This window comes from Coregonus clupeaformis, chromosome 9 (assembly GCF_020615455.1).
Source record: "Coregonus clupeaformis isolate EN_2021a chromosome 9, ASM2061545v1, whole genome shotgun sequence".
NCBI lineage: Eukaryota > Metazoa > Chordata > Actinopteri > Salmoniformes > Salmonidae > Coregonus > Coregonus clupeaformis.
In genome coordinates, this window is record NC_059200.1 from 23,586,535 (window position 1) to 23,606,916 (window position 20,382).

Sequence of the window (20,382 nt, forward strand, 5' to 3'; positions counted from 1 at the left end):
AGATGACAAGGATATTAAGCTTAAATGGGCTAGTGACTGTGACAGCATGGAATTCAAATGAGGAGATAGACAGATGGGTTAGGGGAAAAATTGAGAATGTCCACTTGGGAGTGATGAGGATTCCTGTGCCACCACCCCTCTGACCAGATGCTCTCGGGGTATGCGAGAACACATGGTCAGACGAGGAGAGAGCAGTAGGAGTAGCAGTGTTTTCAGTGGTAATCCATGTTTCCGTCAGCGCCAGGAAGTCAAGGGACTGGAGGTTAGCATAGGCTGGGATGAAGTCAGCTTTGTTGGCAGCAGAACGGCAGTTCCAGAGGCTGCCTGAGACCTGGAACTCCAGGTGTGGGGTGCGTGCAGGGACCACCAGGTTAGAGAGGCAGCAGCCACGCGGTGTGAGGCGTTTGTGTAGCCTGTGCAGAGAGGAGAGAACAGGGATAGGCAGAGGCATAGTTGACAGGCTGTAGCAAATGGCTACAATAATGCAGAGGAGATCGGAATGAAATGAACTAAACATCTGGGAGAGGAGAGAGCAGGGCCTCCTTCACCAAAACTTCCACCTCAGAAACTATAATTGTTTCACTGAACAACCCGAACAAAAACTCTCCCAACTTCCACCTTTAGAAATCAGAATTGTTGTGAACCACAGCGGTTCAATGTTTCAAGGAATAGACTCAACCCACTTTATTCAGCTAGCTAACTATGACACCATAGCTAACTAGCATGCTAGCATCCAATAACACACAGTTTAGCACCAACACTTGGTCACAACAAACCACCAATAGTGTGTTAACACACTAAACAGATAATTCGTGTCCGTGTCTAGTTCCTTTCATAACGTAGCAATAATTAAACGTTGGCTAGCTAGCACAAATAAATTGTATTTAGCTGCCACAGTACAGCACACAATGGCTACTGTGTTGACTCAGTTCGAAAAACGGCTAGCTAGCTAGCTTCATGCTACACCCGGCACCTCCGAAAACAATGCTAACCTACAATAACTACCCACAACAGCCCACGATGCCTAACTATGACACCATAGCTAACTAGCATGCTAGCATCCAATAACACACAGTTTAGCACCAATACTTGGTTACAACAAACTACCAATAGTGTGTTAACACACTAAACAGATAATTCGTGTCCGTGTCTAGTTCCTTTCATAACGCAGCAATAATTAAACGTTGGCTAGCTAGCACAAGTATATTGTATTTAGCTACTACAGTACAGTTAGCTGGTCGTGTTGGCTAGCTAGCAATGGCTACTGTGTTGACTTTGTTTGGAAAACGGCTAGCTAGCTAGCTTCGTGCTACACCCGGCACCGCCCGAAAACAATGCTAACCTACAATAACTACCCACAACAGCCCACGATGCCTAACTATGACGCCATAGCTAACTAGCATGCTAGCATCCAATAACACACAGTTTAGCACCAATACTTGGTTACAACAAACTACCAATAGTGTGTTAACACACTAAACAGATAATTCGTGTCCGTGTCTAGTTCCTTTCATAACGCAGCAAAAATTAAACGTTGGCTAGCTAGCACAAATATATTGTATTTAGCTACTGCAGTACAGTTAGCTGGTCGTGTTGGCTAGCTAGCAATGGCTACTGTGTTGACTTTGTTTGAAAAAACGGCTAGCTAGCTAGCTTCGTGCTGCGGGCCTATCTACAATACCTAACTACAATCTAAATACATAATTAAGCCTTACTCGACAAAGCCCAAGCTATGTATAACGCCAAACTTACCCGACGCCAGCTAACATTTGTCTTCTGCAATCAGTAGGTGTAATTAAGTACAGTAGCTACTAACTACCTAACGTTGATGGCTCAGATAATGAGGTTAGAAAAACGGCTGAATGGTAGGTAGCTAGCTGGCTTAATTACAGGTACTCTTAAGCGTGAAATAACATTGGAAACAACTCTCCACCGTTGCTAAACGTTACCATTAGCTACCCGCTAGCTAGCTAGCCTCGTGCTTCGCCGGGCTCCGCCGTAAACAATACTTACCTACAATAATTACCTACGGAAACCTACAATAACTACCTAAATAACTACCTAAATAAACTACCTACAATACCTAACTACAACTACCTACCTACGATCTAAATACATGGTTTAAGCTTTACTCAACACCATATAAGAAGCCAAGCTTACCTCCTGCTAGAGAAAACACAACCTCTCCCGACCACAGCTACATCAAATAGCTACATTCGGCGCATGTGACCAATAAGTTTACAGTTTGGAATACGTAGCATAACCAATATCTTTGAGTGTTTTAGTTTTTCCTATAACTCCCCCAAGAGTCGGCCAGGGCAGATGTTCCGTATAGAAAGGTAATATGTTCATCAATAAAAAGGCCCAAATATTTATAATTGCTAGTAAACTCAAGAATGTCTTCACCAAAACAAAACTGAAAAACTCTTCTCTTAGAACCTGGTTTTCTAAAATGCATTATCTGTGTTTTTATCTGGTTGATCATGAGTCTCCATCTTTTACACCAATTGACTGCACATAATAACAGGTTCTGCAGGTCTTGTTCAGTTTCTGCCATCAAAATAATATAATCAGCAGCATATAAAAGGAGACTTAGCATTTAATCATCATATCTTACTCCAATATTTAACTGTTTAATTTCTTTTGCCAAACATAGCAAACAAAGTTGGTGAAATGTAAGGGTTGGTGTGAGGTGTGACCCAGGTGCGGTGCAGGATAGACAGTAGGCATCCTGCAGAGATGGTGAAACAAGGATCTTTACTGGTGGTCCCGAATCCAGGATACAAAATAACGGACTTAACACAATAAAAGAAAGGCGGAGCACATAAGTCTCCAACAACAGGCTTACAGACAAAATACGAAATAGTAACTATGATTGAAATTATAAAGAAACAGGGAGAACACTTCTCGAGTACCTGTACATACGTCTCCGATCAGACACTGATTAGTACTGCTGAGCATAGAAAAACTAGCAGAGAAAACTGAGCAAGGGAACACAGCGAAGTGAGGGCATAAATACACAGGTGAACAGGTAAACACAGGTGACACCAGTAGGATCATGATTAGTCCAGACTGTGAGTGAGGAGGTGCCTATGGTTGTTGGAGGAGGACACCTAGTGGATCGCTCTGGAACTGCAACCCCCTCTTGTAACAGGAAGTTGCAGGCGGTAGGCCACTGGGTTGACTCGCCAGACCACTCTGAATGGCCCGACGAACTAGGGGGACAGCTTCCTGGACTCCACGCGGTGTGGCTCTCCCGCGTGGAGAGCCACACCCTCTGTCCCGGGCAAAAAACCGGGGCCGGGCGATGCCTGCGGTTGGCCTGAAGTTGAGACCTGACCGAGGCCCGCTTAAGCGCTGCCCGTACCTGCCTCCAGGTGCGGCGACAGCTACTGATGTGGGCCTGGACCGCCGGGACCGCCGCCTCCTCCTCTTGCTCGGGGAATAGTGAGGGTTGGTACCCGCATTGGCACTGGAAGGGGGACAGGCCGGTGGACGAGCAGAGAAGGGTGTTGTGGGCGTACTCCGCCCACGCCAGTCGCTGACTCCACATAGCTGGGTTGCTGGAGGCGTAGCACCTCAGCACCCCCTCCAGATCCTGGTTGATACGCTCCGTCTGCCCGTTCGACTGGGGATGGAAGCCGGAAGACAAGCTGACGGAGGCGCCTTCCAGAACCTGGAGGCGAACTGAGGGCCCCGATCCGACACCACATCTTGGGGAAGGCCGTGGACCCGGCAAATGTGCTGCACCACCAACTTAGCCGTCTCCCGTGCCGACGGGAGTTTGAGAAGGGGAATGAAGTGGGCAGCCTTCGTAAACTGGTCCACAATGACCAGGACGACTGTGTATCCATCAGAGGGGGGTAGGGCGGAAATGAAATCCAGCAAGATGTGGGACCAGGGGCGCTTGGGGATAGGCAGGGGTCGGAGCAGCCCTGCTGCGGGCTGAAGTGAGCTCTTCGTGCGCGCGCACACCGGGCAAGCAGCCACGAAGGCGCGCGTATCCCCCTAAGCTGATGGCCACCAGAACCTCCTACACAGGAACTCCAACGTCCTGGCGCCCCCCGGATGGCTGGTGAGGTCAGACGCGTGCGCCCACTGAAGCAGTCACGAGCGCGCCGCCTTGGCCAGCCTATCGATTCCTCACAAAACTGGGGCAGCAATCAGGGCGTTTGGGACAATGGGGTCATCCCTCTCCACCAGGTCCATGGTGTCGAACTGCCGGGAGAGCGCGTCAGGCTTGGTGTTCTTCGACCCCGGACGGTATGAGATCATGAACCGAAACCTGGTGAAGAACAACGCCCACTTGGCCTGGCGCGAGTTGAGCCTCTTGGCCCCCTGAATGTAGGCTAAGTTCTTATGGTCAGTCCATACGACGAATGGATGGGCGGCTCCCTCTAGCCAATGCCTCCACTCCCCCAGGGCGAGCTTGACCGCTAGCAGCTCACGGTTCCCCACGTCGTAATTCCGCTCTGCCGAGGACAGCTGACGGGAGGAAAACGCGCAGAGGTGAGTCTTACCATCCGTGAGGAACCGTTGGGACAGGATTTCTCACACCGCAACGTCTGAAGCATCCACCTCCACAATGAACGGCAGGGACAGATCAGGATGCCCTAGGACTGCGGCCAATGTAAAGCGCTGCTTAAGCGCATCGAATGCGTTCCCCGCTTCCGGGGTCCAGGCGGGTGCGCCGGGTGATGAAGCCCGACCCCAACGGCCGGCCGCCCAGGCGCATGACCGGAACCGGCTCGGAGAGGGAGCGTAACGGAACGGTCCACCCTTGGGCCAGCCCCGCGTCCATCATGTTTCCCGTGGCCCCAGAATCCACCAGTGCATGCGCCCTAGGCGCAGCGCGGGCCCACTGAACCCTAACGGGAAGAAAAGTCTGGGAGTCTCTGGAGTTGGGGTTTTGGTTCCGGCTCGCTAGCACCCTCCCGATACTAGCGAGCACTCCCGTTTCCCGGATTCTCCGGGCATGAGTCGCAGTGGTGACCTGCCTGGCCGCAGTGCAGGCAACGTCCCATTGCGCAGACGCCTCTGCCTCTCCATCCTGGACAAGCGCGCCGCACCCAGCTGCATAGCCTCCTCCTGAGGCGTCTCCTCCCTGAATCGGCGGAAAGCCTCCGGGCTGATAGGGGGACGCGGAGGCGCGCCTTGCGTCATCCCTCTCGCTTGTGCCCTCTCACGACGCCGATTGTCTACCCGCACCGAGAGGTCGATGAGGCCATCCAGTCGCTCAGGCAGCTCCCTGAAGGAGAGTTCGTCCTTCATCCCCTCCGATAGCCCCTGCGCGTAAAGGACGACCAGGGCGGCTTCCTCCCATCCTGCCTCTCGTGCCCGGGTCCACCGAACGGTCACCCTGCCGACAGGCCGTGAGCCGACTCCTGGCCTTGTGCCCCGACACCACCCGAGAGGTGTTGAACACCTTGCTGTAAGGAGAGTGGATGAAGTCAGCTGTAATAGAGTGGATGAAGTTAGCTTTAATAGGGTGGATGAACTCAGCTGTTATAGAGTTGATGATACCACTGTGGAGAGAATGCTTGACTCAGTTAGTTCATAAACAAAAGTCGTTAGATGCTGGGCTTATACAGACTGGGAAAGGAAAACCTGCACTGAACCTCTGTGGAGTGGACTGACCATTGCTTTCAGCTTAGGGCCTGAATTTGGCTTGCAATTGCTTGAATGCAATACACATCTTCCAATGATGTAAGTCACAATTTGGCTTCAATGCAATAGGCCTAAACATCTTCGAATGGTGTTAGAATATGATTAGGCTTGAAATGCAATACACATCTCTGACTAGTATTACAGTATTATTTGCTTGAATGCAATACATCATCTTCCTCCATGGCGTTGAACACGATTTGGCTTATTAGGTCAGCTCCTTGTCAGAGATATTGAAATAGCTGAGGTTGTAAAGCGCTGATACTCTGAACGGTGCATTTTAAAGATCCTTAAGGTAGGGTAGGGCCTGCACATCAGCGGCATGGGTAGGGACTGCACTAAAATGTATTTTTATTTTCTTTCAAACTTCTGATCACTTTCCCAACAGGTTACACAGAAACAGAGTGGATGACATCTTCCTCTACTTCACTGCTATTCTTCCCTCTACTCAAGCCATGCGGTTCCTTCTTGACTGTCGCTCCATCCTTTGGAGGCTTGAAACACTCAAAACGTTCAACTCTGGCTGAAAATCGTAGTCCAGACCTACTATCATATATATGTATTATTTTATTCTTGTTTGTTTTACTTTTTCAAGCGCTTTGAGATGATTTGGTGTAATGAAAAGCACTATAGATGTCAATTTGTTATTATTATTAAAAACTAACTTAATTTACACAGACGTTTTACAAAAGTAAATCATGCTTTTATTTATCTGAAACCCACAGCATGAATGATTCAGAGTTGTCCACATGATCCTGCTTTTATACCCATCTTCTGACAGAAAGACCGCTTTATGCTGATTCTTCTTTCAGTTTTCACACCCAACATCTGTAGTTTAGACATTTGAATATGAATGAGAGTTGTATAAGCCTACTCAGTTCAGTCAGTCTGTCTTTCTTTATTCCACACAAAGAATGTTTGAAATCAAAACAAAGTCGTCTCCAATCCTACTAACATGCTCCTAGCTAGGTTGAAGACAGGGGAGAACGATTACCCCGTCTCATTGAAGCCACGGAAGTTCAAGGCCGACCGTGGTACTGCAGGCATTGTTAGCAGAAAACAGGATGGCAATCTTCGTGGTCAATCTTCGTGTAAATAAATAAAAAATTTGAAGACAATCATGCTACCAATAATTGCTCCTAATACACCATATGCATGTCCTTGAACAGATTATTTTTTAAATCGCACACAGAAGAAGTTAGAAGGATAATTTAGTTGCTAATTGCAGCCTGCAGTACCCCGGTCGGCCTTCAACTTGAGGTACTCAGGATCCCAGTTTATAGCTGGTTCTAACATGCATCCTTTGTCCTGGTCTTGTGCCCACATTTTCAGACAGGTGTAGATGATTAAAAGATGCATTGTGATCTGATTGTGATCAGATCTTCCTGACCACCTCCGGAGGTAGTCAGGGACCCATAATGTCTGGACATCTTACAAGTGTAGACAGATGTGGACAGTCAAATCATTTAAATCATAATTATCCCACCTTCTAAAATCATTGACAGGTGGCATCATTGACTTATGGCATCAATATGCGTCTTAATATTGATTTGATTTATTTTATTTTAAAAGAATAGCTAAATAATTTGCATACAGGGATGGACCAGGAAATCTGGTCACAATGCGGACACAGTGGACGGATATGAAACACATTTTAATACCATGTGTAAAATTCAGAGTGCCCACATGAAAATGTGGGCAAAGTCAGAATGTGGACAAGATCAGAGTGGTATACTATGAAGAAAGCTAGATCTACTCAGGATTTTATGAAGCAAGCCAGCTTCAGTTATCTTCACATTCCAGGTCAGGCTTCATCCGTACTACGACGGTGGATATTACTCGTCCGCTGAATTCTTCATTGAGAGAATGGTGAAACATCAATCCATGGGCAAGTCAGTGACACATTTTTGTTTGTGCCGAAATCAAAATGAAAGAAAGGTTAGCTGTGGTGTGAAATAGGCTTTTAGAAGTTACGTCTTTATTTTATTACTTATCGTTAATGCTGTCTTTGGTGTGCTTTGGTGTGCTTATCAATGCATGAGCCCCTATTTCCCACTCCTATCGCTCCTTCTGAACAGCTTGTTGCGTTTTGGCCATAGACATATAATCCATAGAAGGGTTTTGGAACCTCTAACCCTGGCAATTTGACTGTTAAACTCATGGGTACACTAGCAAATGCTGCCAGTATTGACTTGAATGGGAACTGCCATCTATGGATTATACAGTGCATTCGGAAAGTATTCAGACCCCTTCACTTTTTCCACATTTTGTTACGTTACAACCTCATCAATCTATACACAATACCCGATAATGACAAAGCAAAAACAGGTTTTTTGAAATCTTTGCAAATCTAAAAAAATAAAATAAAATAAATATCACACCGTAGGGATGGTGCCAGGTTTCCTCAAGATGTGACGCTCGGCATTCAGGCCAAATAGTTAAATCTTGGTTTCATCAGACCTGAGAATCTTGTTTCTCATGGTCTGAGAGTCCTTTAGGTGCCTTTTGGCAAACTCCAAGCGGCCTGTCATGTGCCTTTTACTGAGGAGTGGCTTCCGTCTGGCCACTCTACCATAAAGGCCTGATTGGTGGAGTGCTGCAGAGATGGTTGTCCATCTGCAAGGTTCTCCCATCTCCACAAAGGAACTCTGGAGCTCTGTCAGAGTGACCATCGGGTTCGTGGTCAACTCCCTGGCCAAGGGCCTTCTCCCTCGATTTCTCAGTTTGGCTGGGCGGCCAGGGCTAGGAAGTGTCTTGGTGGTTCCAAACTTCTTCTGTTTAAGAATGATGGAGGCCACTGTGTTCTTGGGGACCTTCAATGCTGCAGACATGTTTTGTTACGCTTCCCCAGATCTATGCCTCGACACAATCCTGTCTCGGAGCTCTACGGACAATTCCTTCGACCTCATGGCTTGGTTTTTGCTCTGACAAGCACTGTCAATTGTGGGACCTGATATAGACAGGTGTGTGCCTTTCCAAATCATGTCCAATCAGTTGAATTTACCACAGGTGGATTCCAATCAAGTTGTAGAAAAATCTCAAGGATGATCAATGGAAACAGGATGCAACTGACCTCAATTTTGAGTCTCATAGCAAAGGGTCTGAATACTTTTTTAAAAATTATTTAAGGCTTTTGCTAACATTTCTAAAAACCAGTTTTTGCTTTGCCATTATGGGGTATTGTGTGTAGATTGATGAGGATTTGTATTTATTTAATATATTTTAGAATAAGGCTGTAACTTAACAACATGTGGAAAAAGTGAAGGGGTCTGAAAACTTTCCAAATGCACTGTATGTTTTTTTTTTTTTTTTTTGGGGGGCAATGCAAATAGTCTGGGTAGCCATTTGATTAGATATTCAGGAGTCTTATGGCTTGGGGGTAGAAGCTGTTTAGAAGCCTCTTGGACCTAGACTTGGCGCTCCGGGCTCCGGGACCGCTTGCCGTGCGGTAGCAGATAGAACAGTCTATGACTAGGGTGGCTGGTGTCTTTGACAATTTTTAGGCCCTTCCTCTGACACCGCCTGGTATAGAGGTCCTGGATGGCAGGAAGCTTGGCCCCAGTGATGTACTGGGCCGTATGCACTACCCTCTGTAGTGCCTTGCGGTCGGAGGCCGAGCAGTTGCCATACCAGGCAGTGATGCAACCAGTCAGGATGCTCTCGATGGTGCAAGTGTAGAACATTTTGAGGATCTGAGGACCCATGCCAAATCTTTTCTGTCTCCTGAGGTGGAATAGGTTTTGTCATGCCCTCTTCACGACTGTCTTGGTGTGCTTGGACCATGTTAGTTTGTTGGTGATGTGGACACCAAGGAACTTGAAGCTCTCAACCTGCTCCACTACAGCCCTGTCGATGAGAATTGGGGCATGCTCAGTCATTTTCTTTTTCCTGTAGTCCACAATCATCTCCTTTGTCTTGATCACCTTGAGGGAGAGGTTGTTGTCCTGGCACCACACGGCCAGGTCTCTGATCTCCTCCCTAAAGGCTGTCTCGTCGTTGTCGGTGATCAGGCCTACCACTGTTGTTTCATCTGCAAACTTAATGATGGTGTTGGAGTCGTGCCAGGCCATGCAGTCATGAGTGAACAGGGAGTACAGCACAGGCTGAGCACGCACCCCTGAGGGGCCCCCGTGTTGAGGATCAGCGTGGCGGATGTGTTGTTACCTACCCTTACCACCTGGGGGCGACCCGTCAGGAAGTCCAGGATCCAGTTGCAGAGGGAGGTGTTAGTCCCAGGATCCTTAGCTTAGTGATGAGCTTTGAGGGCACTATGATGTTGAACGCTGAGCTGTAGTCAATGAATAGCATTCTCACGTAGGTGTTCCTTTTGTCCAGGTGTGAAAGGGCAGTGTGGAGCGCAATCGGGATTGCATCATTTGTGGATCTGTTGGGGCGGTATGCAAATTGGAGTGGGTCTAGGGTTTCTGGGATAATGTTGTTTATGTGAGCCATGACCAGCCTTTCAAAGCACTTCATGGCTACAGACGTGAGTGCTACGGGTCGGTAGTCATTTAGGCAGGTTACCTTAGTGTTCTTGGGCACAGGGACTATGGTGGTCTGCTTGAAACATGTTGGTATTACAGAGGTTGAAAATGTCAGTGAAGACACTTACCAGTTGGTCAGCTCATGCTCGGAGTATACGTCCTGGTAATCCGTCTGAATGTTGACCTGTCTAAAGGTCTTACTCACATCTCATACGGAGAGCGTGATCACACAGTCGTCCGGAACAGCTGATGCTCTCATGCATGTTTCAGTTTTACTTGCCTTGAAGCGACCATAGAAGTAATTTAGCTCGTCTGGTAGGCTTGTGTCCTGTGCAGCTCGCGGCTGTGCTTCCCTTTGTAGTCTGTAATAGTTTGCAAGCCCTGCCACATCCGACGAGCGCCGGAGCCGGTGTAGTACGATTCGATCTTAGTCCTGTATTGACGCTTTGCCTGTTTGACCAATTATTTTACTAAATGTAACTTTGACTATATGTAATTGCTTTGCTTTAAATAGTAAGTACAACTTTTAAACTTAATCCACTAGCACAAAAATAATTTTAAAGAGCTAAAGCAAGCCGCCCCACAACTTTACAACTTTAGTTCATTAAAATGATCCATTCAGATAAGATGGGCAGACAGGAGAAGCCATGCATGAACATATGCACTAAAAGAAAGAGAAAAATGCGTGACAAATGTTTTCAAGGAATAAAATACATACAGGTAACTGCCAAAATAATGGAAACACTTGAGTAAATGAGGGATACAAAGTATATTGGTGTGATACCTGAGTTAATTAATCGATTAAAGCTGCAATATGTAACTTTTTGGGCAACCCGAACAAATTCACATAGAAATGTGAGTTATAGATCTGTCATTCTCATTGATTGCAAGTCTAAGAAGCGGTAGATCTGTTCTATGTGTTATTTCTATGCTTCCCGTTCTTAATTTCGTTTTTGGGTCTTTTACTTTCGGTTTTGTACAATAGCTTCAAACAGCTGAAAATACAATATTTTTGTTATGGAAAATATATTTCACAGTGGTTTAGATGGTTTAATGATTCTCTACACTGTATTTGCTTGTTTTGTCACATAAACTGAAATTAGGCAAACTATTAGAATTTTAGCAACCAGGAAATGGCTGAGCGATTTCTACATAGTGTATCTTTAACATCCCATCATGCTTAGGTTCATATATAAAAATGCTGGGCAGGCCATTATGTTGGCTACCATGGCTATGCCCCCATAGGATGACAATGCCCCCATCCACAGGGCATGAGTGGTCACTGAATGGTTTGATGAGCATGAAAACGATGTAAACCATATGCCATGGCCATCTCAGTCATCAGATTTAAACTCAATTGAACACTTATGGGAGATTCTGGAGCGGCACCTGAGACAGCGTTTTCCACCACCATCTACAAAACACCAAATGATGGAATTTCTTGTGGAAGAATGGTGTCGCATCCCTCCAATAGAGTTCCAGACACTTGTAGAATCTATGCCAAGTGCATTGAAGCTGTTCTGGCTCTATTAAGACTTTGGTATTTACTTTATTTTGGCAGTTCCCTGTAACTAGCGACAGTATAGTGGAGTTTAGTGCCAGGCCAGCAGTGGACGTTTTTTATGTAGTGTGTGTGTTTGTGTGTGTGTGTGTGTGTGTGAGAGAGAGATATATCTGGGGGAAAATATCTGGAACACAATGTTGTCAGGCCAATTTGTACTGGTATCGGCATGACAACCCCTCATCTTTCTCTATTCCTGTTGATACTCAAGGTCACAGCAACCATCAACAAAGCTTCACAGTTACAGTGCATTCGGAAAGTATTCAGGCCCATTCCCTTTTTCCACATTTTGTTACATTACAGACTTATTCTACAATTGATTAAATACTTTTTCCCCCTCATCAATCTACACAAAATACCCCATGATGACAAAGCAAAAACAGGTTTCTAGACATTTTTGTCAATTTATTACAAATAAAAAACAGAAATACCTCATTTACATAAGTATTCAGACCCTTTCATATGAGACAAAAGGAGGAAAATTATCTAGATGTGTGGAGGTTTCATTTTTTATAACTTGATAGTTATGTTGCACTCTGCATGGTGGGATATTTACCTTCCTATCCAAATGCTACTTATCTGGTGTGTCTGACCATCTCTTTCTACCTCCCTCTCTCCATCCCTTCCTTCTTCCTTCCCCGTTCCTCCCTCTTCTCCTTTCCTTCCTCCTTCCTTCCCGCTCTCCCACCCTCCCCCCACAGCTCCGACAGAGGTGGTATTCTCGTTTGACGTGGGCAACGGCCCCTTTGAGGTGCGGGTGGAGACGGGCGACGTGGAGCTAAACGACGACAGATGGCACCGCGTTCGAGCAGAGCGGAACGTGAAAGAGGCTTCGCTGCGTGTGGACGCTTTCCCCAGCGCCACACAGAAGGCCCCCGCAGACGGGCACATCCATCTGCAGCTCAACAGTCAATTATTTGTAGGTAGGAAAACCCTCCTGCTTCAGACCACTACTCATCCCTCCCTCATTAGAGACAGAAATAAACCAGACCTGGGTTCAAATACTGTTTGAAATCTTTCAAGCGTTTGATCTAGCCTGCCCTGGGAGTGGGCAGTTGGGCGGGGTTTGCAGTTGTGGGACTACTATATCAGGTCATAAAGGCAAGCTCAAGCACGCACAGATAAAGTATTTGAAATGAATTTCAATAGTATTTGAACTCAGGTCTGCCATTAAGAGGAATAAGCACGTGTGATATAAATGGCTCAGTGAGAGCTGCTAGGCTTCCTACATTCACCAGCCCTACCCACAGGGAGGGATGTCTGTCATTTGTAGTAATGCCGTTTTTGTCAGCTTTCCAAAAGGTACCCTATTCCCTTTGTAGTGCACTACTTTTGACCAGAGCCCTATGGCCCCTGGTCAAAAGTAGTGCACTACATAGGGAATAGGGTGCCAGTTGGGACACAGCCTTTGAGTTGGGGCACCCTGAGATTCTTCCTGTTTGTCTCCACCCTCCTTGAGGAGCGTGCCAGAGAGCGTGCCAGTGGACATTTTCTGTTTTCTCTGTTTCCTCTGCCGGTGGTGAACATAGACTATGAACCGAGAGCTTCCAAATATAGGTACCGATAATTCCAGATGGAATTGGTGTGTGAAATATTGTGCAATTTATCTCCTTTTTCAAGTTTTTAGATCAGTACAACATAGTTCATGAGGTAAGTGTATAGGAGAAAGAGGGGCTCTGCTTCCAACAGCAAGTTGCAGTGGATTCGCCACCTATAAGCAGCAGCCGCCGTCACAGTATTGGCTAAATGCAAATCCTCTGTGGTTTCCTATTGGATGATAGGTGCTGTCTCTGTGGATGATAGGTGCTTGTCCTCTGTGGTTTCCTAATGGATGATAGGTGCTGTCTCTGTGGATGATAGGTGCTTGTCCTCTGTGGTTTCCTATTGGATGATAGGTGCCGATCCTCTGTGGTTTCCTATTGGATGATAGGTGCTGATCCTCTGTGGTTTCCTATTGGATGATAGGTGCTGAGGCGATTGTTTGCTGAACACTGAACATTATCACATTCAATAAATAACCATTAATCAGGACACGCTGCTGGCCTTTGGATCACACGATTCTAGTGTGTCCGTGTGCGGCGTGTGTGTGTGTGTGTGTGCAAGCATGCACACGTGTGTGAACGCACATGCATTCTCATACAACCTTTCTCTCAGATCATCTGTCCATTGATATGCATTTGCTTGGAGCTATGTTTAATATTCTATGCTATAACTACGTCAGACAGCTATAATGGGAAATTATTTTGCCTTCTGACAGGTTCTGATAAAACTATACAGTTAGTGCATTCAACTTATCATAGCTAGGTGGGACAACCACATATCACAGACATAGTAAGTACACTTTTCCTCAATAAAGTAGCTATTAGCAAAGTCAGAGCTAGAGGGGAGGGGAGAGGTCGAGGTGATGAGGGGGATTATTTAAGGTACTCTTTGAAGAGATAGGGTTTCAGGTGCTTTCGGAAGATGGGCAGGGACTCTGCTGTCCTAGCTTCAGGGGAAGCTGGTTCCACCATTGGGGTGCCAGGACAGTCTTCAGCAAGCAGTGGCAGAGTGAGAAAACCTCTGCCCTGCACATCAACATCTGGGCCACAACCCATGGACCACTTCTCCTGCAGCTCTGGACTTTTCCAACACGCGCTAGTGTTAGTGCGTCTCTGACCTACGTAAGTGCACTATACTGGGATAGGGCACTTTATGTCTGGTTGTACTGTAAGCTTGTATGTAATTATCTGATAGCCATTCCTGCCGTAGGCCTTAAGATGGCAGCCGACCAGTGTTGTTGTTGTTATTGTTATGCAACCTAAGATGGCGGTCCCCATGGCCTTATCCAACCTGCTAGCCTAGCCTAACCTAGCATGCTAACTTATTACCTATGCTAGTTGGCCCTGTATATATTGTGTGCTATGTTTATCATATTAGCCTATTGCTAACACCTTATAGCTGCTATTGTGTATATATATTGCTATACTGTGTGCTACGTTAGCTATAATAGCCAATACTGCTAGCCTCGCTAACGCTAGTTGACCTGTACATACTGTGTTCTATGTTAAGCCTAATAGGATGTTATGCTAATACCTGCTACTGGCTGTATGCTATGTGTTGTTCATTGCTGCTATACTGTTATATAGCTATATTATTTCCGCTAGCCTATGCTACATAGCTACTAGCATCACTGTTATTACTGTTGTGTAATTCATTCCCCTTTCTGTTCCATTACAGAAACCACTATCAGGTTCACATCCACCTGGTCCACTTCCTGTTTACTGTGTCTTGAGTGTGGCAATAAACGTGTGTTCTGTACACCTGTGTCCCACTGGTACAGTGAGGGAAAAAATTATTTGATCCCCTGCTGATTTTGTACATTTGCCCACTGACAAAGAAATGATCAGTCTATAATTTTAATGGTAGGTTTATTTGAACAGTGAGAGACAGAATAACAACAACAAAATACAGAAAAACACATGTCAAAAATGTTATAAATTGATTAGCATTTTAATGAGGGAAATAAGTATTTGACCCCCTCTCAATCAGAAAGATTTCTGGCTCCTAGGTGTATTTTATACAGGTAACGAGCTGAGATTAGGAGTACACTCTTAAAGGGAGTGCTCCTAATCTCAGCTTGTTACCTGTATAAAAGACACCTGTCCACAGAAGCAATCAATCAGATTCCAAACTCTCCAACATGGCCAAGACCAAAGAGCTCTCCAAGGATGTCAGGGACAAGATTGTAGACCTACACAAGGCTGGAATGGGCTACAAGACTATCGCCAAGCAGCTTGGTGAGAAGGTGACAACAGTTGGTGCGATTATTCGCAAGTGGAAGAAACACAAAATAACTGTCAATCTCCCTCGGCCTGGGGCTCCATGCAAGATCTCACCTCGTGGAGTTGCAATGATCATGAGAACGGTGAGGAATCAGACCAGAACTACACGGAAGAATCTTGTCAATGATCTCAAGGCAGCTGGGACCATAGTCACCAAGAAAACAATTGGTAACACACTACGCCGTGAAGGAATGAAATCCTGCAGAGCCCGCAAGGTCCCCCTGCTCAAGAAAGAACATATACAGGGCCGTCTGAAGTTTGCCAATGAACATCTAAATGATTCAGAGGAGAACTGGGTGAAAGTGTTGTGGTCAGATGAGACCAAAATCGAGCTCTTTGGCATCAACTCAACTCGCCATGTTTGGAGGAGGAGGAATGCTGCCTATGACCCCAAGAACACCACCCCCACTGTCAAACATGGAGGTGGAAACATTATGCTTTGGGGGTGTTTTTCTGCTAAGGGGACAGGAGAACTTCACCGCATCAAAGGGACGATGGACGGGGCCATGCACCGTCAAATCTTGGGTGAGAACCTCCTTCCCTCAGCCAGGGCATTGAAAATGGGTCGTGGATGGGTATTCCAGCATGACAATGACCCAAAACACACGGCCAAGGCAACAAAGGAGTTGCTCAAGAAGAAGCACATTAAGGTCCTGGAGTGGCCTAGCCAGTCTCCAGACCTTAATGCCATAGAAAATCTGTGGAGGGAGCTGAAGGTTCGAGTTGCCAAACGTCAGCCTCGAAACCTTAATGACTTGGAGAAGATCTGCAAAGAGGAGTGGAACAAAATCCCTCCTGAGATGTGTGCAAACCTGGTGGCCAACTACAAGAAACGTCTGACCTCTGTGATTGCCAACAAGGGTTTTGCCACCAAGTAATAAGTCATGTTTTGCAGAGGGGTCAAATACTTATTTCCCTCGTTAAAATGCAAATAAATTTCTAACATTTTTGACATGCGTTTTTCTGGATTTGTTTTGTTGTTATTTTGTCTCTCACTGTTCAAATAAACCTACCATTAAAATTATAGACTGATCATGTCTTTGTCAGCGGGCAAGCGTACAAAATCAGTAGGGGATCAAATACTTTTTTCCCTCACTGTAATTTCTGGCATTTTACCGGGAGGTGCACCTATAATCTAAACCGGCACCTCTATCGGAGACCACCACATGGTGCCACTCTTTTTCAGTACATCCATTCATGGTTCATATTCACTGATGTGTCAGTCTTATGATATGGCCACACACTGTGAACCAATGCGGCTTATCAACACCACTGCGTTTCTGGGCATGCAATAATTGGCTTTTAGAGGACACGACGAGAGGGAAAGTTCCGCTAACAAGTGCAACTACAAGGAGCTTGCAGCGCTAAGTCCCCTCCTGTTCCCTGATTAAGAGGTGATGAGCTATACCATTGTCAACTCTCTCCTGAGATGAACTGATGCCACGTCTCATGTGCCCTCTCATTCACTGGCACATTGAATGTTTCCTCTCCAAGCTCTTCAAATCCTGTCCTGCACTGAAGTCAAGCCTCTGAACACCTCAATTCATGCCTCATACCCTCATTAAATTACTGCTGTGATCCCTTCCCAAAACGATACACTGGGGACACGCCCGACACAGCTCTGAGAGGCTACACCAAACATTAACACACAGCCGGGCCGGTGCATAGCAAGGAACGACCTGCCACTGACAACTTACCCAGCCATCACCCTCCCCGCCTGCGCTTCTCTCTCGCTCTCCACATTCAACGAGAGACAGACAACAACACAGTTGTGCAGGGCGCTGGTGGGGGCGTTCGTGGCCATGGAGGGAGCATCTAAGTCCCCAGCGGCTCCGGGAAAGGTTTGTTCCCTTGGACTGTTGGAGTTCAAAGCAGTGAAAACTCATTTGAATCTGCTGGGGACTCGTGTGCTATTAAGTGTATAATCTGCAACATGTTTGTAGTTGTCACGAAGAAAGGTCCGAAAGAAAGGATTATTACTCTTCAGTAAGAAATTTCAAATTTGACCAAGCGCCTTGAAATGAATAAGTATTCCATGAGACTATCGGCATCTTTAAATGCTTCCTATCAAAACATCCAAGAGGATCATAATGGGACCTTCCTGGACAATGATACATTTCCGCCACTGCACCCCTCTACTAGCTTGAACCAGAAAATGGCTGCTCACTGTTCGACTCCAGGTGAGCGTAAATGGATGCGTGTCAGAACCAAAAAGAAGGAGAAGAATCGTTCTCGGCGTGCCTGCCTTCTTCCCCCGCGTCCAGCCCTCTTCTCAGGTGAGTTCTGTGGCTCTGGCCTCGCTATCAGCTTCGAGACATGGCAGAGGCCGGATCATTCAATGGTGAGGCATATATCTGTACCTGGGGCAAGGACTTTGTGTTTTCCTGGGGCAAAAGTTCAGGATATCACCAGGTTGCTTCCCGAGGCTGTGCATCAGTCACCGGGAGCTGATACTATCATGGTTCATGTGGGGTCGAATGACATTATGAAGGGCAGCTCAGAACAGCTGAAGATGGATTTTAAAGAACTGATTGGGTCACTACTTGACACCAACAAACGGCCAATAATATCTGGCCCTCTGTCCTCCCTAAATCTTGGCATTGTACGGTTCAGCAGACATTTAGCCCTCCATAACTGGCTACGAGCCTATTGCAGCTATGTGGATGTAACATTTATTGACAATTATGATACCTTCTGGAAACAAAGTTCGTATTATAAGGAGGATGGGCTCCACCCAAATAATTTGGGTTCCTGGGTCCTTTCACAGCATTATAAGGCTGCGTTGAGACAATAACTTATCAATGACCCAAGCCCATCTCATTTAATCCCCACCATTGTGTCGCTGAGTTGTCATAATGCTTCAGCAAATGTACATTATCCCAGGGGCGTTGGAAGACACAATGTAAGTAACCTAATTTATGTCCCTGTTACTGCACTGAATGCCTCTGCTAATCATAGAGCTATTGTATGCAGTAATCATATGCCTATGAACCAGAGTTATACTGTTAGCACTAAGGTGGTGTGCCCAAGCAGGAAGTCCACTGTGTGCAGCTCACCCTGCACTAACATAAATAGCCAAAGCATGTCTACCTCTGTTAAGCTTCCCAGTAAAGCAAGAAAAACATTCAAGCATCACAGAAAAGTGTTAAAAACAGCCCATGTTAACATATGTAGCTTAAAGAACAAGGTTCATGAAATCAATAATTTGCTAGTAACAGATGACATTCATATTCTTGCAGTCTCTGAAACTCACTTAGATAATACCTTTGATGATAGAGTGGTAGCAATACATGGTTATAAGATCTACAGAAAATACAGAAATGCCAAAGGTGGAGGTGTGGCTGTTTATATTCAGAACCACATTCCTGTAAAGCTTAGAGAGGATCTCATGTTAAATACTGTTGAAGTAATATGGCTACATGTTCATCTGCCTCACCTAAAGCCCATTCTGGTGGGAAGCTGCTATAGACCACCAAGTGCTAACAGTCAGTATCTGGATAACGTGTGAAATGCTTGATAATGACATCAATAGAGAAGTATATTTTCTGGGTGATTTAAATATCGACTGGCTTTCATCAGGCTGCCCACTCAAGAGAAAGCTTCAAACCGTAACCAGTGCCTGCAACCTGGTTCAGGTTATCAATCAACCTACCAGGGTAGTTACAAACAGCACAGGAATTAAATCATCAACATGTATTGATCACATCTTTAATAATGCTGCAGAAATTTGTTTGAAGCAGTATTAAAATCCATTGGATGTAGTGATCACAATATAGTAGCTATGTCTAGGAAAACCAACGTTCCAAAGGCTGGGCCTAATATAATGTATAAGAGGTCATACAATAAGTTTTGTAGCGATTCCTATGTTGTTGATGTAAAGAATATTTGTTGGTCCGTGGTGTGTAATGAGGAGCAACCAGACACTGCACTTGACAAATTTATGAAATTGCTTATCCAAGTTACTAATAAGCATGCACCCATTAAGAAAATGACTGTAAAAACTGTTAAATCCCTGAGGATTGATGACGAATTGAAAAATAGTATGGTTGAGAGGGATGATGCAAAATAAATGGCAAATAGGTCTGTGTCACGATCGTCGTATGGAGTAGACCAATGCGCAGCGTGTTGAGCGAACATACTTTATTAAATTAAAGTGCACACACGATACAAAAACAACAAAACGATAACGTAACGTCCTAGGTAACATAGACCAAAACGGAACAAGATCCCACAAACACAAAGGGAAAACAGACAGTTTAAATATGGCTCCCAATCAGAGACAACCAGCCACAGCTGACACTCGTTGCCTCTGATTGGGAGTCACTCTAGCCAACATAGAAATAAACACAACTAGAACTCCCAACATAGAACTACAACACATAGAATGAGCACACCCTGGCTCAACATATAGAGTCCCAGAGCCAGGGTGTGACAGTACCCCCCCTAAAGGCCACTAGAACAAAACAGGGGAGGGCTGGGTGGCCATTCCTCCTCGGCGGCGGTTCTGGCTCCGGGCTTGCCCACCACCCTCCAATAAACCCCCCATAGCGCCCCTGGTCCGGTCCCGCTGGCTGGAGCTGAACTGGACGTAGTAGGAGCGGATAGCTTCAGCTCCGTTGTGGAGCAGCTGACCGGTACCTGATTAGGCACCGGTGACCCAGGCACGGGTTGTGCCGGACTGACAACGCGCACCCCTGGCTTGGTGCGTGAGGCAGGAACGGACCGGACCGGGCTGACGATGCGCACCCCTGGCTTGGTGCGTAGAGCAGCAACGGGCCGGACCGGGCTGACGATGCGCACCCCTGGCTTGGTGCGTGGAGCCGGAACGGGCCTCACCGGACTGACGACT

The 20,382-nt window shown here is 46.1% G+C and overlaps 1 protein-coding gene across 2 annotated transcripts in view; it reads left to right on the forward strand.

The window, feature by feature from the left end:
* The window catches only part of cntnap3 (contactin associated protein family member 3), a 218,777-nt gene that overhangs the window by 165,598 nt on the left and 32,797 nt on the right, over window positions 1-20,382 (forward strand). For both annotated transcript variants that reach the window (XM_041885548.1, XM_041885549.1), the window contains exon 17: window positions 12,411-12,632. In XM_041885548.1, coding sequence (XP_041741482.1) covers window positions 12,411-12,632 — 222 coding nt within the window. The remainder of the gene's footprint in view (window positions 1-12,410; window positions 12,633-20,382) is intronic.